Source organism: Pholcus phalangioides, unplaced genomic scaffold, assembly GCF_987345545.1.
Source record: "Pholcus phalangioides strain wild (caught in Gottingen) unplaced genomic scaffold, Ppha-v1.0 ptg000041l_1, whole genome shotgun sequence".
Taxonomy (NCBI): Eukaryota; Metazoa; Arthropoda; class Arachnida; order Araneae; family Pholcidae; genus Pholcus; species Pholcus phalangioides.
The window spans coordinates 7,806,073-7,822,924 of NW_028301627.1; the positions used below are offsets into that span (position 1 = coordinate 7,806,073).

The 16,852-nt window shown below is 36.3% G+C and overlaps 1 protein-coding gene and 1 pseudogene across 1 annotated transcript in view; one reads left to right on the plus strand and one right to left on the minus strand.

Moving 5' to 3' along the window:
* LOC149065214 (histone-lysine N-methyltransferase SETD2-like) overlaps positions 1 to 16,852 on the plus strand; it is an 83,598-nt gene that overhangs the window by 49,724 nt on the left and 17,022 nt on the right. The window contains exons 15-19 of the mRNA XM_089254544.1: positions 2,235 to 2,389; positions 2,644 to 3,198; positions 8,034 to 8,152; positions 8,478 to 8,568; positions 12,429 to 12,620. Of these exons, the coding sequence (XP_089110670.1) occupies positions 2,235 to 2,389; positions 2,644 to 3,198; positions 8,034 to 8,152; positions 8,478 to 8,568; positions 12,429 to 12,620 (1,112 nt within the window). The remainder of the gene's footprint in view (positions 1 to 2,234; positions 2,390 to 2,643; positions 3,199 to 8,033; positions 8,153 to 8,477; positions 8,569 to 12,428; positions 12,621 to 16,852) is intronic.
* On the minus strand, positions 175 to 322 carry LOC149065215 (U2 spliceosomal RNA; annotated as a pseudogene).

Below are 16,852 nucleotides of genomic sequence, written 5' to 3' on the forward strand. Positions count from 1 at the left end.
AGATCAGAGATAAGTTTTGATGAGTTTTGACCGTAACCCACAAATATTATAGAAACAACATTTTAAAGCATTATCATTATTTTGACAATCAACTAGGGGGGTTAACAGATTCAAACAGTTGTTTTCCGGAGATTGATTATCCTGAGGAGAATTATTTTTTTGGATTGCGGCACGATTGACCGAGATCAGACATCAGCATTATTTGGGCTATTTGATGGGACCTCGATGATTGAGTTATCATTTAAATCAACCAAAAAACATTTACCATCCACAAATAGACAGATACTACACTTTGATCTTAGCCAAAAGGCTGAGAAGCGATCCCACAAATAGACAGTCCCGTATCAGTCTTATCCTCTTTTTTGCCTTCAAGCTACTATCCATGAATGGATGAAGGTGGAATCTAATTCTTCTTGTTGTGGCACAAAAATCTGCTCTGACATGTTAACCATCGAGTAAGGTGGAGTTGGAACAGCGTACACTCTTAAAGGCACTAAACACATCATCGCGATCAATACGCGGAACAAATCTCACTATCAGAGTGACACACTGTAGATTACCAGAATCTCCATTTCGGCGGCGGTTCTGGGTTGGGGTTAAAGTTGAGATTATGGTATACCCCCCCCCCCCTGGGAAAGAAAAAAAGTTTATCCCCCCCCCCCCCCCCCCACATCTTGCATATGCTACTGAATGTATTTATCAGAATCTGAATGAAAGTTATGTGTAATGTAAGAGGAAATTAAGTTATTTCTTACATCACTCTCAATATAACAATGCTCTAAGGATCAAGGAAAAACATTGTTGTAGAGGGATTATCATTATATCAAGAGGCTACATTATGATCATGTGCCACCAAATTTATGCGGTTGTTGGCAAAATCTATATTGTTAGCTCTAAATCTGCATTTTTACTCCCTCCAGAAAATGCAATTTTAATTATTTATTAACTGCAAAAAATTTTAATTTATTTGTAGATTAATATAAAGATTCAGCTACATTCATTGCCCCTATAAAGAGGTTTACCACATTACATTTTTGTGTTTTATGCTGAAGTGACAATACCAACAACTTCATTAACACTGTTGGTAATCATCTGGTGCAAAATACCAAAAAGAATAACAATGTTATTAGACACCCGCCGTGAAACAAAAAAAAAGTGACCTAGTTAAAATTAAATTCAAGACTATATTGAGTGAAATATTAAAAAAAAAATGTTTTAGCATTTTCAAAATCTCTCAAAAAAAATATTGTTATAGAAGCAGTATTGGTATCGAAAGGAAATATACTTGTAGCAAGAGAAATTTAACATTATAAGGAATTCCAAACAAGGTTTGAAAAAATATAGTTGTAGAGGGATTTATATTGTTATATCGAGTATTGTAGTAGTGAGGTTTCACTGTATTTGCTTTGACAGAATTGAAATGTGTTTGTGTTGGTGTGTTTCACAGTATTGATTTGCATTAGCCAGCAAGAACGAGGTTCAATAAGGATGAGGTACTTTCAAAAGACCTATGTCAATCTATGTTGAATACTGAAATGAAATAATTTTCACTGTTTTAGCATTCACTAATTGCTTTACCCTAATTATCACTAGCTTAATATGAAGGATAGATACTGTGTTTTGGCTATTCAAAGATTGAGCAAATATGCTCTGTCACACTTTTTGTATTACGTTACCATGTTTCGCTCTGCAATTCTCTAATTTTTTGCTTGATTTATTCAAATCTTGAACACATAATCGAAAAATATGTGAAAATGCTTCCCCCCAGTCTACAAATGTTTTTCATTTAGCTCATCTAATCTACCCAATATGCTTAATACCTGACATTCACTACAGTGACAAGATTAATTGTAGAAAATGTGAAATTTTAACCATCTTAATTCTTCTTTGTGAAACACAAAAGGATCCTAAAATTCAGAGGACAAATGAGATCAATCATTTTGATCGATTCTTCAAGTCCAGGTATTTCTGAATTTTCCAGAATCTGTCACTCGAATTTCCTGGCATACGTGTTTTTCTTGTTCTTGCTGTCCCTGGTGTGCCAACTAATGTAGGGGTGAGGGCCCTGTTATTTTTTTATAGCAACCCCCCCCCCCCCACACACTTACTGTTCATAGTGCACAGTTTGCGACCAACTAATTTGAGAATTTAATTTTCATTTGGATTATCATAATTAGAATTTTTCACGTTCAATCTTTTTTTTCTTTTAATGTTGTTTCTGCTTTACATTACAGTTGTTCATGATACAAGTGTTCCACCACCAGTCCAGATGACTGTACCGCCTCCAGGTTATGCAGATACTGTTCAAATAAACACGTTGCCTCCTGGTTACACGGATACTAGCTATCCTCCTCCTGGCATGTATCCCCCACCACAGCAACCTCAACAGGTATTTTAGGAATACAGCATAAAATCATAACTCGCATTTGGATAATGTGCTCCTTTTTTATCAGAATTGTTGAGTTAACAATTAAACAGTTAATCTAGAGAAAGTGGGCAATTGTATTGTGCTTTTTATTTTTCTCGCAATACAAGCATTGTAATTAGAGGTCACTATAATATCATTCACATTTTTGTCGAAGAGTAACATGCTAGCCTTTGTTAATTTTTAATATGAATGAGATTGATTTTTCCTATTGATAGGCGTACCTTGGAGCACCGTCTTGGACTCAGCCTCCTCCAGCAGTTATGCATGCTGCTGTTCCTCCACCAGCAAGTGTTCCTATAGCAACTGGAATCCATAAAATACCACTTTCCAGCCTTCCTCAAACAGCCGCACCTACCCAGGCATTGTTACCAACTCCTGGCGTGAATCCTCTCCATCAAGTCGGTGGTGTTCCATCTCAAGGACTGTTGCCAACTCCAACAGGAACCTCACAGACTGGTATTCCATCCCAAGCCATAATGCAAACTCCTCCTCAAGCAAGTTCACAAACTAGCATGCAGCCTCAACCCATCCCGTCATTAGTCGCAAGCGTGCCATGCTTATCTGGTCAGGGCATCATGACTCCCTCTGCTGTGCAGAGCACTTTACAAACTGCCATGCAGTATTATGCAGGTACAAACATTCCTCCTCCATCAGTTGCAACTAGCATGTCAACTGCATATGCTCCTAGTGTACAATCTTATGCAAGTACGAGTCATCCTGTTTATTACGTTCCGCCTGCTGGTTCTTCCACAACAGTTACTTCGGAACTGGTTAGTTAGCATAGTTTAATATGTTTTGTTATTTATAATTTGATGTTTGGTCGATCTGTCCTTTTATAATGATCATTTTGATTTCTCCCTGTTAATATATTTGTTATTTTTGTATGAAGCATAAAATTACAGCAAACAAAATATATAGGGGAGATTGTTATACCCAGGCACATTATTTTTCTGATTATCTTTTTGTCTCTGCCAATTTTTACCGTAAAATTTCACTAAATTCATTTTTAGTATGTGTGGGGCTGGACAAATCCCAGGTGCTAGGTCTTCATGGAAACTAAAAAGTTGGTATTGGCACCTAAAATTTTATACAAATACAACGCCACAACAGACAAAATGCCCAACAAGGTGGCTGAAAAAAAAAAATTCCCATAATAAATATGGATGTTTTATACTTCAAAAATACAGCAACCCACCAATTAAAAATGCAATTACAAGCGATATATATACATGATTAAATATTATACAATGCCCATAGGAATGCTTATGGTTGTCTTATTCTAAGTATGGATAGCTTCTCGATTTACCCCAACATGTTTAACGTATTTCTTTTTAAACGTGTCAATTGTGTTCGTTTACTACCTCCAGGGGTAAGCTATTCCATTTATTAACAACCCTATTAGAGAAAAATTCCATGCGACACCATAACCTTGCATTGTCCCTTACCAATCGATACTGGTGTCCCCTTCTAAAAGCAGTCGATTGGCGGTGTGCTAATAATTTATGGTCCATCCTATCCATCCCTCCATCCCGCTAAAATTTTCAAACACTTTGATCATGTCTCCCGGACACCTGTGTTCATCCAATGTAAACATATTTAAAAACTGAAGTCTCTTTTCATAACTCAAGCCCTGTGTGCCAATAAGGACACGCGTAGCTCTTCTCTGCACCCTTTCAACCAAGTCTATGTCCCTCTGTAGGTATGGTTTCCAAAAACCTTACAGCATACTCCAGTCCAGGACGAACTAAGCCTTGGAAAAGTGGAAGAATGACTTTAGGAGAACGCGAAGATCCCTTTAGGAGAACGCGAAGATCCCTTTTGGAAAAACCGAGCATTCTATTTGATTTTTTGCCCACTGCTGGACAATGTTCAGAAAACCTAAGCCGCTCGTCTGAGAATTCCCAAATCAGTAACCCTAGTTGCATCCGGGATAGTGACACCATTCAACTCGTAAGAGAACCATGGGTTGTTGGAACCAATGTTCTTTGTGTAGTTACGAAATTGCAGGCTCAGAGCAGCCCAAAATTAAATGTTTGTAATTTATAGCAGTATATCTGTCTACATTTTTGAAACAGAAATGGCAGATGGATAACTTGAAGTTGGGGGGGGGGGGGGAATCGAAATACCTAGCTCCTATCAAAAAAGAAAAAAAAACTTAATTTCTACGTTTCTTTCTTTCATGAGTCGCTCAGGAAGTTGCCATATTGGTTAACTTGGACCAGGTTTGTATGTCCCTCAAAAAAAGTATGTCCTCATCCAAAAAGAAAATAAATTTTTCTTCTCATTGAAGAAAACCTGGGCAGTACTGGGTATTATAGCTAGTTGTAAATAATATTGGCGCTTTTAATTGAAAACAGACCTGCCAACTCTCCCGATTTTTCATCCTTCCTCCCGCTCTCCGGATTTGTTAAAATTTTTCCGGATTTTGGCAGAAAATTAGATTTTACGCGAGCTTTCACGTTGTCGTGGCGTCAATAATTACCGTCGTGGTTAGGGAAAACACCCATGGAGGGCAGTCATTTCCATCGAGCAGCCGTAAAAAAAGTCTGTGACCGCATTTAAGCAACTGGCAAAGACGCGACTTTGTTTTCATAGCATTTATCGGCAATCATTAATCAGGGGCATGACCTTGGTTGCCAAAATTCCTGTATAATCATTGTATTCCATTAACCGCCGTGCGGTAAACACGTTGTTTCATCCACAGCTTTGTAATTTGAATTTTTTTAAATCGGTTCTTCCGATTAAACATCTTCAGAAAGAAAATATAAAACTTTATGCTATATACAGCTAAATATAAAGCTTTTAAGAATTCATATACCCAAGATAATCAATCACTGATAGCATCCACAAAAGGAAACACATACTTTATGAACGGTATGTAGATGTGATTTCTCTATTCTGCATGGAAAGACTGGCATGGAATTATATTCTTCTCCGGGGCAATGCAGAACCTGCCTTGAGGGGGGGAAGAATGTAACTTTTTCTTAATTTATTTAAAAAAAAAATTTCGAAAATTTTTTCATTAACTTTTTTTTTTCGATCGAGTCTATGAGTGTCGGTGGGGGGGGGGTTGCCCCCCTCGGGAGAATCTCCGGATTTCTGGTTTTCAAAAGTTAGCACGTCTGATTGAAAATAAAATTGGCAATTTCAAATGATTGATAATGAATTTTAATTATGCAATTTATTGTTTGAATAAAGATTAAAAAACTGTTAATTCAAAGATTTTTATCTCCATGATCAATTTATATTTCAACATTTGTTAGTTTTACATCTAATTAAGGAAAAATGTCAACAATACTTACTCTCAACTAGGAATGCATCAAATTACGACTTATTTTCTTATTTTTACTCTTTAGATGCTCTTTGTCTTTTTTGCCTCCTTCAAATAGCTCAGTACGTTTCTTGTGTAGGTATATTCTACAGTTAGTGAACTTATGTAATTGCAGTATGATTATATATTTTCATTTTCATGTTTTATTTATTCAAGAAATTCACCCCGACCTTACCTTTTTCACTGACAGGGAATTTTTTGTAATCAGTAAATTTTTAATTTACGCAAAAAATTCCAATTAATATAGTTTTCAAAATAAGTTTGTTGTGCTTAGATTTACATAGATACTCAGCCGAACTTAATATTTGCCAAAAGGGCCAAATAATGAATAGCGGTCGAGTAATCCTTCTCTACTCATCAAAATTGTGTATTCTAACCCACCTATCACATCTGTATGCTTCAGTCTGCTTCTCAGTTTCCTTCACTTATGGTAGAGCTTGTCTGCATCACTGTTGTTTCTCTTGTGTGTGTGTGTAATGTCGTTGCAGTTGAAACAAAAGCATTTGCTCTTGTTCAAAAAAATGAGATTATTAAAAAGCTCGAGAAAAGCGGGAAGTTGGTTGACTTTGCGGAAGAATATGCCCCCTGTGCAACCCCAGTTTTTTTTACTCCAATTGAAAATAATAGTTACCAGGTGAAGTTGTTTTTTTTCCATGAAAAAAAGTACACATTCGCTATGCAAACTCATTTCAGTAAATTTATAAAATGCACAATATTGTGAAGTTCAGTCCATTTTCGGCTTTATATAGCGCTTTGTTAATCCCTTAACTGCCACGGAAGTATATGTACACCCTAGAGAGTCTGTGCGTTAACTGCCACAGGCATATTTATACATCTTTACTCTTTGCAATCGAAAAAAGGGTGTCACTGGGGAAGCGGATCGTGCAAAATTTCGTCGGCAGTTAAGAGGTTAATAAAAATCTGGTGTACAGTAGCTTAACAGTAGAAGGACCACACCAGTCAGTTTTACAAATTACTCAAAGACATAACCCTTCTTGAAACCATACAGTAACTCAAAATAACATTGAAGGGTGAATGGGACGAAATTCCCTCAAGCTCTCTTCAACAGTTAAGTGTTATTGTTGTTTAAGAGTACAATTTTAAAAGCAAAAATTGGTTTTTTTTTTCCTTGGTACCTGCGCCTTGTATCCTGTTTATGTACTTGTAAGCCAATATTCTCTTGCATAAACTATATCACTTTGTTGCATACGATTGTTTTACAAAATATGTACCTGGTTCAGATAATTTTCCTTCTATTTTTTGTTTTTTTTATAAGTTCTAGCTCATAAAATATGAGTTCAGTTGTCTTTTGCTTCTAAGTTCTGTAAGGAAGTTGTGGAACTAATCAACAATTTGGAATGATCCAAAACTACCCATTGTTGCAAGTTTTGCGAAGTCAATGGTCTTAAAACATTTTGAGTGTCAAAGTCTTTGGCATTTTTTTTTAAAAAAGACAAATTTTGGCAAATGAGAATGGTAAATTGAAGGCCACACAATATTATGCTAAAGACAGCAGCAGTTATTAACTATTAATTAACTATTCAAATAAATTGACTCTGCACATGACATCCAAAGCAACGGATGAAGCCTGCTAGCATATAGATATTTTGGACACCTGAGGCCCAAAACAACACTACATAAAAGTTATTACTGAAAACCTTCCAAAAAAGTTTTCAAAACCTGGCACGGGATGGGGGAAACAATTATGTTAACAGAATGCTACTTCTAGTGGTAAGCCAACAGACTTTAGTTTATGCCATGCAGACTTCAAATTGCACTAGTATGACCCTTCTTAACTGTACATGCACCTCGTACACATTCCTCTTCGGAATTTCTAACGAATTGGCACATGCCAGAAGGTGTGGTCCTAACATATCTATGTTGTAGAGTTGTGCTTGTTTCGTGTTCATGCTGCCATCTGTCTTCCATTTTCTGAAGGAAAGATGGAAATGCCTCAATTTCCATGTTATGCCAGTATGAACTAGAACACACATAACGTCTGCAATGTAAATATGTTAGCAGTGTATTATTATATATTATGCAGTGTAGTTCACTAAATTTGCAATGTTAAGAAGAAACGTGGCAAAAACAAGCTACTTTTAAAATCTCTGTGAAAGTCACACACTAAGATTTATAAAACCACACTCAATTATGTATCTGATCTCTTGCATTCCAAAAACATCAGCTAGAATGCAATACTATTAAAACTGTTTCAATGTTTACTATGGTCAAGGTGCAGCAGTTCCCCATACATATTTTAATGATATTTTACAGGTTACGACGGTGAAGGAACATGGTGAAAGGGTTCGAGATCTTCCCATCAAATTACCGCCTCTGTGGAGAACTGCCAAAGATGAAGAAGGAAATATCTATTACTATCATTCTGTAACCAGGTGGGTTTTCTCATTGTAATCATGTAAAATATTAAGGAAGGGCATCGTCCGAATAGATGGATTAAATTCTAAAAAGGATGCAGACATATATAGTGGAACCTATCAACAATAGACTGCAATGAAACTGGCAGTTTCAACTGCTAGTATTATGGGTAGCGTCTGTTAATGGGAGATATTTGCTGAAGTGTTCTTTATACGAGAGGTTCTGATTAATATATTTTGCAGCTTATATTTGTTTTTTCTGCTCTTGAAAAAATAAAAATGAAACTATAAAACACACACAGTGTTTGTATGAACTTGTTTTTATTGATGTGTCTCTCTTCAGACAAACACAATGGGATCCGCCTGAATTTGAACCAGGAGAAGATGATTTGGATCCTGAAGATGATGATGGGACACCCACTTTAGACGAACCGGTAAGTTTTGCTTTTTCTCTTCAATCTACGGGTGTCTTTAAGATTTGGTTTTCTGTATGATCTCAGCAGAAAAATCTACCATCTTTGATCTATCTCGTCCACCAAAATTTGACATACCATTATACCCTGCTGCTGCAAAGTTTAAGCTATTGAAAATTCAGTTCTCTGTGCTATCCAATAAGATAAACATCCCTGGAACCTGATTAAAAGTTTTGTTTGTTGAAATCTGGATTTGCTGTAGCAGGGTTTGACTTGATGCACCAGACAGAACCTGGCAATCATGTGATTAGGCTACTTTAAAGCTTTATTAGACAAGTGTCCAAAATAGTTGAAAACTGTCCAGAGCGAAAATGATTTCTCAGCTTTAGCAATGAATTTTAGAATGCTTACTGTAAGTATTACAAGGCTCAGCCATTTTTATTTTGGATAAGAGGGATTCTCATCTGTATTACGTATGTCACTACTGTAGCATAAAGTTATAGTTCCCCCCCCCCCCCCGTATTCATTGTTTCCATATTCACGGTTTGTGAAACCTTTTTTTTTGCCAACACTCAGCAATTGTCATTCTCGTGTTTTGTTTACAAAATTTGAGTTGTACGTCTTTAGGGTGGCTTATTTTTTTAGTGCTACTGATAATGTTTTGAAAAGACGAAAAAAAGAACTTTACAATAAAATTTGATGTATTGACTATGCTTGGCGAAAGTAAATCAATTGCTACTGTGACTCGCCATTATGGAATCTACAGTGAGATATATCAAGAAAAGTGAATCTCTCTGAAATTCAATCGGCTGGGGCTGTAGCTGCACCTATGGTAGCGAAAACTTTACATTTCCAAGAGATCCATGTGTTTCTCGTACAGAAAATGATTTTTTTTTCTGGGTCAAGACTGCTACAAAAAAGGTATTCCAATTGCAGACCTGCCAACTCTCCCGATTTTTCATCCTTCCTCCCGCTCTCCGGATTTGTTAAAATTTCTCCGGATTTTGGCAGAAAATTAGATTTTAGGCGAGCTTTCATGTTGTCGTGGCGTCAATAATTACCGTCGTGGTTAGGGAAAACACCCATGGAGGGCAGTCATTTCCATCGAGCAGCCGTAAAAAAAAGTCTGTGACCGCATTTAAGCAACTGGCAAAGACGCGACTTTGTTTTCGTAGCATTTATCGGCAATCATTAATCAGGGGCGTGACCTTGGTTGCCAAAATTCCTGTATAATCGTTATTGTATTCCATTAACAGCCGTGCGGTAAACACGTTTTTTCGTCTGCAGCTTTGTAATTTGAATTTTTTTAAATCGGTTCTTCCGATTAAACATCTTCAGAAAGAAAATATAAAATTGTATGCTATATACAGCTAAATATAAAGCTTTTAAGAATTCATATACCCAAGATTATCAATCACTGATAGCATCCACAAAAGGAAACACTTATACTTTATGAACAGTATGTAGATGTGATTTCTCTATTCTGCATGGAAAGACTGACATGGAATTATATTCTTCTCCGGGGCAATGCAGAACCTGCCTTGGGGGGGGGGAGAATGTAACTTTTTCTTAATTTATTTTTAAAAAAAAGAAATTTCGGAAATTTTTTTATGAACTTTTTTGTTGATCGAGTCTATGAGTGTCGGGGGGGGGGTACCCCCCTCAGGAGAATCTCCGGATTTCTGGATTTCAAAAGTTGGCACGTCTACAATTGATTGTAATATTATAAAGGAAAAGGCGAAAAAAGTATACTCTTTTATAAAGGAAAGAACTGGTGAAATGTCTATTCCATCAGAATTTTATGCAAGTAAAGGTTGGTTTCATAGGTTTAAGAAACAATTTGGATTATCAATGTGAAAATCACTGGCAATCAAGTAGTCTCTGCCAACCAGGAACAAGCTAGAAATTTTCCAAAGACTTGTGCATAACAATTCTCTTCAATAATTTTCTGCAATCAGTATATGTTTAACTCTGACGAAATGGCACTATTTTGGAAGAAAATGCTGTAAAAAACATTTATCACTCAAGAAGAAAACCCAACTCTTGGTTTTAAAGCAAGTAAAAATAGACTTACTCTGTTGTTTTGTGCAAATGCACATGGGCACATTATATAAAGCCCACCATTATTTTCAAATATGTGAATCCGCTAGCATTGAAGGGAAAGGATAAGTCAAAGCTCTCAGAGTATGTTGGATGAACAATAAAAAGGCTTGGACAACGAAAACACTTTTCCTGGATTGGTTTAAACAGTGTTTCGTTCCGGAAGTCAAGAGGTAACTCAAGAGTAAAGACATGCCATTAAAAGTTCTTTTGATATTGAATAATTCTCCTAGACACCCAGATGTCAACGAGTTCAAAGCTGATGGCGTGGAAGTCTTTTATATGTCTTCAATACAACATCGATCATTCAGATCCTTGATCAAGGGTAATGCGAGCATTCAAGGCTCACGATACATGTTACGCAATGGAGATGATTGTGCACGCAATATAAGAAGCAAATGTAGAAAATGTCTTGAAGGTATGGAAGAATTACAATATCGCTGATGCCATTTCTGTCATCACTAGAACTGTGGCAGCTCTTAAGAGATAAACGGTCAACTCGGGTTGGATTAACCTTTGGCCACAATGTGCGCTCCAGGACACAACCATTTCCACAAAACCAACTGAAGTGATTATAAAAGACATTGTCACATTAACGAAACAGGTGAGTGGAGAAGGGTTCAATGACATGGATATAGAAGAAGTGGAACAGCTAATTAATAGCAATTCTGGGGCATTGACTGAATAGGAATTAATGCAGCTGACTGCTTTTGAAACTGAAGCTGTACCAGATGAAGATTAAGATAAAGAAGACAAGTTCACTATGCATAACATAGCTGAAGGACTTTGCAAGTTCAAATCAGCAATAGATTATTTTCATTACATAGATCCTTCTATGGTACGTTCTTCACATGTAGAAAAATTAATAGAAGTAGCCTTATCAACATACTCCAACATATATACTTGCTGATATGAAGAAGAGACTGCAAACAGAAATCACAATGTTCTCTCAGAAAATATCAACAACACCTTTTAGATTTCCTTCTACCCCTGCATCACCCTGCTCTTCTGATGTTCAATAAATAACATATATTAAAAAAACCTATGGTTTTGGTTATTCGCAGATTTCCGTATTTGCTGTCACCCCCCACCGCAAATACTGGGGCTGACTGTATTAAACCTTGTAATTTGTCATTTCTATAATTGACTTCAATACCATCTCAAATGTTTTCTTCCAATGGGGGGAAACAAGAACAGAAAAATTTGGTGAATTATGATCTAAACCAGTTTGGTTCTCAAACTTTTTGAAGCATGACCCGCTTTTGACAAGAATATTATTGCAGACCCCTCCCCACCTTATTTTTGAACTTTAGTTTCATTTTAATCAACAGATGGTGCTTAAACGATACTATTCATAATTATGTACATAATCAACTCTGCATTTTCCGAATTTTTCAAAGAACTGACATACTGATTGAGATACGTCGGTGCTCGTGCTTGTATGTAATGTGTGTACATGGAGGATAGGCCATCAGCCTGTATTTGATAACCAATGAAAGTTTAAGGATTCTAGTGCTTCCTGTCTAGAGTTTTGTACAAATGACCATCTCAACATGTCAAGTCCACTGTAACTGTGTCAGTCTGAAAGTTGTGTTCATTATGGTTCAAAGGCTAGCAATAATAGTCACGATTCTGTTCTGTTCATTCAGTTTCATGCAATATCTCTTGATGACGCCTTTCGCTGATGTTATAGAAAGCTTGAATCAAAACTAAAACACTTCTGTTTCCACAGAAAATTTGATTTTTTTTCCAACTTTAAAGTAACTTTTTTATTTTAATAGGGCAAGAAGAAAAGCACAAGAACTGCAGCAGCAGACACAAGCCTGTCGCCTGAAGTGACAAAAAAAATTAAAGAGCTGTTTCGAACAAATATGTCAGCATTTGTAGTACAGTGTTTAAATGTGTATCGCAAGCCAGACTGTCCGACAGGTCGTATCACAACGACGGAAGACTTTAAGCATCTTGCGCGTAAAGTGAGTGTCGAGTTTTGTTGCACAAGTTTAAAAAGTTATCAATTCTAATACTTATTGTAGCTTTTGTAATTTTCATGAGCCTTACTAATGTGGAGAGGGGGGGGGGAGATCTGCAGTTTTGCATATTATGAGTGTTATACACCAAGGACTGTTATTTTTCGTCACATCTAATGATGGACATCCTTTAAAGAAATGAAACTTGACACATGTTTATTAGACATCCTGAAAGTACCATATATATACTTATATATAAGCCAACCTCTCTCACTTCAGGACCATCAAAATCACAAATTAAAAACCAGTGTATAAACCGACTCCCATAAAATGAGCAAGATATCAGAAAAAAAATTAGTATATTTTCATGCAACAAAAGTTAAGCTGCAACTAGGAGGAGCAGGCGGGTCTCGTGCCCTGGGTGCCAGATCAGAGGGGATACAAATTCAACCTATTTTTCAAAATTATAAGGGTGGGGGGTGCCAAAATATTTGCTTGCCCCAGCTGACAAAGTGTGTGGTTGCGGCCCTTTGGGGGGGGGTGGTTTTTAGACAATTTTGCAACAAAACTTTTCAAGGACTTGTTTAGCTTTTTTCAGCAGTATGGGGCCTCATAATTGTCATGCAGAAGCACAATGCCACTAGTACTTAACTGTACATGCACCTCGTACACATTCCTCTGCAGAATCTCGAATCAATTGGTACATGTCAGACTGTGCGTTCTGAGTGTATGTGTGGCCCTAATGTATCAAAATTGTGCTTGTTTTGTGTTCTGCCAATGCTGCCATTTTCCCCCCATATTTTGAGGTAAAGATGGTAAACTCTTGAATTTTCATGTTATGCAAGTATTGTGTTGTAGGTCTGCCTGGTCTCTGTGGTTAGACATTTTAAAATGGAAGACTGGCTCGCATTCACACCTTGAAGTTGGAGAAGCACAGTAGACTAACTCCAACCGACCACGACTGTGCTGTCAATAGAGTTTGAACCTAGATCCTTGGGGTGACAGTCCAGAACAATGCCTGGATGCCTCTCTGGTGAGATTTTTTAATGGGGAGATCGGCTCATATTCGCACCTCCAAGTTGGGAACCACAAAAAACCAACTTCAACTGACCATCACAGTGGGGGTTGAACCCAGAGGGTGAACAATCCCACTTTCCTTATATAACGCCCGTTCCGTGCTTGTGGTTAGATAAGGAACTATCGTAAGGAACGTGCTAAGGAAAATTCCTTAAGCGGCACTCTCCCCTTTGCGTTGAGCATTGTCCTTAGGATCACGTGACGGGTTGCGGAGGAAAAAAACCGGTCTTTCGGTTCATTCGTTCTTTTCTACGGTTCAGCTCACTATGCAACTAATCAACATAAAGCAAAAAGTTTACAACTACTACTACGTATTAAAAATCAATATTTCTTCAACATTTGTGGCAACAATTGCTTTATTTACTTTATTTTCGCTTAATATTTTTCTTTTTTTTAACATTGGCATGCGCAAAAGTTTCCTCTTATTTTTAATTTTTTTATAAGATATTTTCATAATTTTCTTACTGGATGTATAAATTTGTTTTAGAGACAAATCAAGTTTCTTTGAATAGAAATTTTAAATTACAATTTTTTTCTGAAAGATTATAATTTTAATTTCTCATGACGTATTACCAATTAAAAGTGTCATGCAGCGTCATGCTCAATCATGGGGGGAAAATATTGATCTTTCAGGTCTATGAGTTTTAATGGCTCATGTTTTAATGTTAACGATTTTCTCACTTACGAAAATGTATTGAGATTTCTCTTATTCATCCAGTCTTGAAGTGTTGGAACTGTAGCTATTCCCCCTTATATACATATATGTTTGGCAAATACTATTTGATACTATATATTTTGATATTACTTGAGCCATGTCATTCACCATATCTCACAATAAAATTTTAATTTCTTTCCAATTGTTTCATTAAATTTTTTGACATGTTATCAACTGCAGTGAAATGCTTTGGACAGAAAATTTTGATGAGTCAACAAAAATAAGTCATTCTAAATGGAAACATTCGTTTTATGATTTCAGATGCATTTAATCAAAAAAAAAGAATTATATAACTCTGGTTCAAATAAATCAAAACTTCATTTCACTGAGCTGTTTAAATGTTTGCATAGAAAACTGTTTTCTATGCAACTAATTCTCAAATTTATTGTAGTACAAAAATTTAACATTCATAAACATTTTTTCTAATTATAATCACAAAGAAAAACTCATTTACTGCCTACGATCATGGATAAATTTATTAGGTAAATGTGTGAACAGTACTTCATACACATATATGATTGCGGCTGTGTATGACTACACATATAAGTGCTAGTTAATAGAGTTGTTGCTCAAAAAACAAACAATTTCTAGTTTTACACTGGTAGGCTATAACTTGTGTCATTGCATTCAACATTTTTACCTGAAATTAAAAGGGTAAATTGTATGATAGTTTTGAGTATTGAACTTTTTGTGCATGTCAAAAAATTCCAAAGATGAAAATGAAAAGGATTCAACTTACCTGCAAAATCTATGGCTTAATCCATCAGTACATAAGTACACACCATGAGCACCGATTTTTGTCTTCAACAGGCATGTAATGTCTTCATTTTGCGACTCTCATTTCAGTAAATGGTCAAGAACCTAATAAATTGCATTTCAAATAGTATATAGCAAAGTACCAAAATATATAAATAATAGTACCAAACATATTTCAATGTATCAGCGGTGTGATGGAATAAAATAACATGTTATTTGTCAACTAAAACAATTTGCCAACAAACTGCTAGTACTACTAAACCACATATACAAGTGATAAATATATTTCTGAGGAATTTCTAATTGACATGTTTTGGAAAGTGTTACGTGTATAACTAAGTTTTTGTGCCCTAGCAAATTTATTGCAATGTATGAGATATGCATGTTTCATGTTCGACTTACTACCACTATTTTCGATACTGAAAGTGATGATAGGTGCTTGAATGTTTGTGCTCCGAGTACTATATTAAGGGTCAATCTGTTCTCTGTGGACATATGTATATTTCAGCCACCTCGTTGGGCATTTTGTCTGTTGTAGCCTTTGTTTTTGTGTATATATATTTGTTAAATAGGAGAAAAAATATACCTAGGAGCAATTACTAATGAATAACCTACCCTCAAGTGTCAATTACACCATTCAAACAACTACATTGAACACTCGTAACAGTGTTCCTACTTGATAAGTATAACACAGTAGTACAGACAATTATTGTTTTCTTAAATTTCTCTACAGACAAATATAAAGAATTGGTTCTTTATAATTTATTATGTTTTTATGGTTAATTAATTTAATTTAGGCTAATTTTAAATACATCGTTTAATGCAAATGACATATATTGTACTCATAGGTGCCGGAACCTAGGGGCTGAGACCATTTGAGCCTCCCCCCCCCCCCCCCCAATAAATTTTGGAAGAGAACCAAGTCCTCCCCCAATAGATTCTGAAAAAACAACAGACCCATATATATATATATATGGGACTCGAGCACATACACAGGAGAGGGAAGGCGTAGTGCATTGTGTTGTTTTCACGTCAGCACCTCTGATTGTACTGTATCAAAAGATTTAATACAGAACTGATAATATTGAACATTTTTCAATCTGCGTCTGCAACCAACCTATCACTAATAGTGCTGCAGAGAATGTGGACGAGGTGCATGTGTGGTTTGGTAGTGCAAATGAGATTTGCGTGCAATTTTTGACAGCAACTATGTAATACGGTCAAGTATTTCTAATGCTGGGGGAGGGGGCCTTCAGAAAAATCACTTGGCCCGGGGTCTATGCAGCACCTCTTAGAGATAGATGGTGCTGGTTTATGACTCTTAAGACGGCACGAAAATATGTGCTAACAGAAATATAAAATGTGACCTTATCGATATAGACCAGTGTTTTTCTCAAAGGGGGCGATGGAAAGGTCCAGGGGGGCGATAGAAGCTACGAGTATAGCATGGGATCCTATGGGTTCGCTTGAGTTGGGGGGCGATGAGAGAAAAAATTTCTCTGAAGAAGGGGGCGATGGAACAAAAAGTTTGGGAAACTATGATATCGACCAACAATACATTATTATAATACATGTTTTCCATGTTTATATATAAACGAATTTAATTTTAATATTTGCGAATATAGCTTGCATATATGATCATCTCGCTATCTGTACACAGAGCTGGAACTGGGGGGAGGGGGTAATTGTC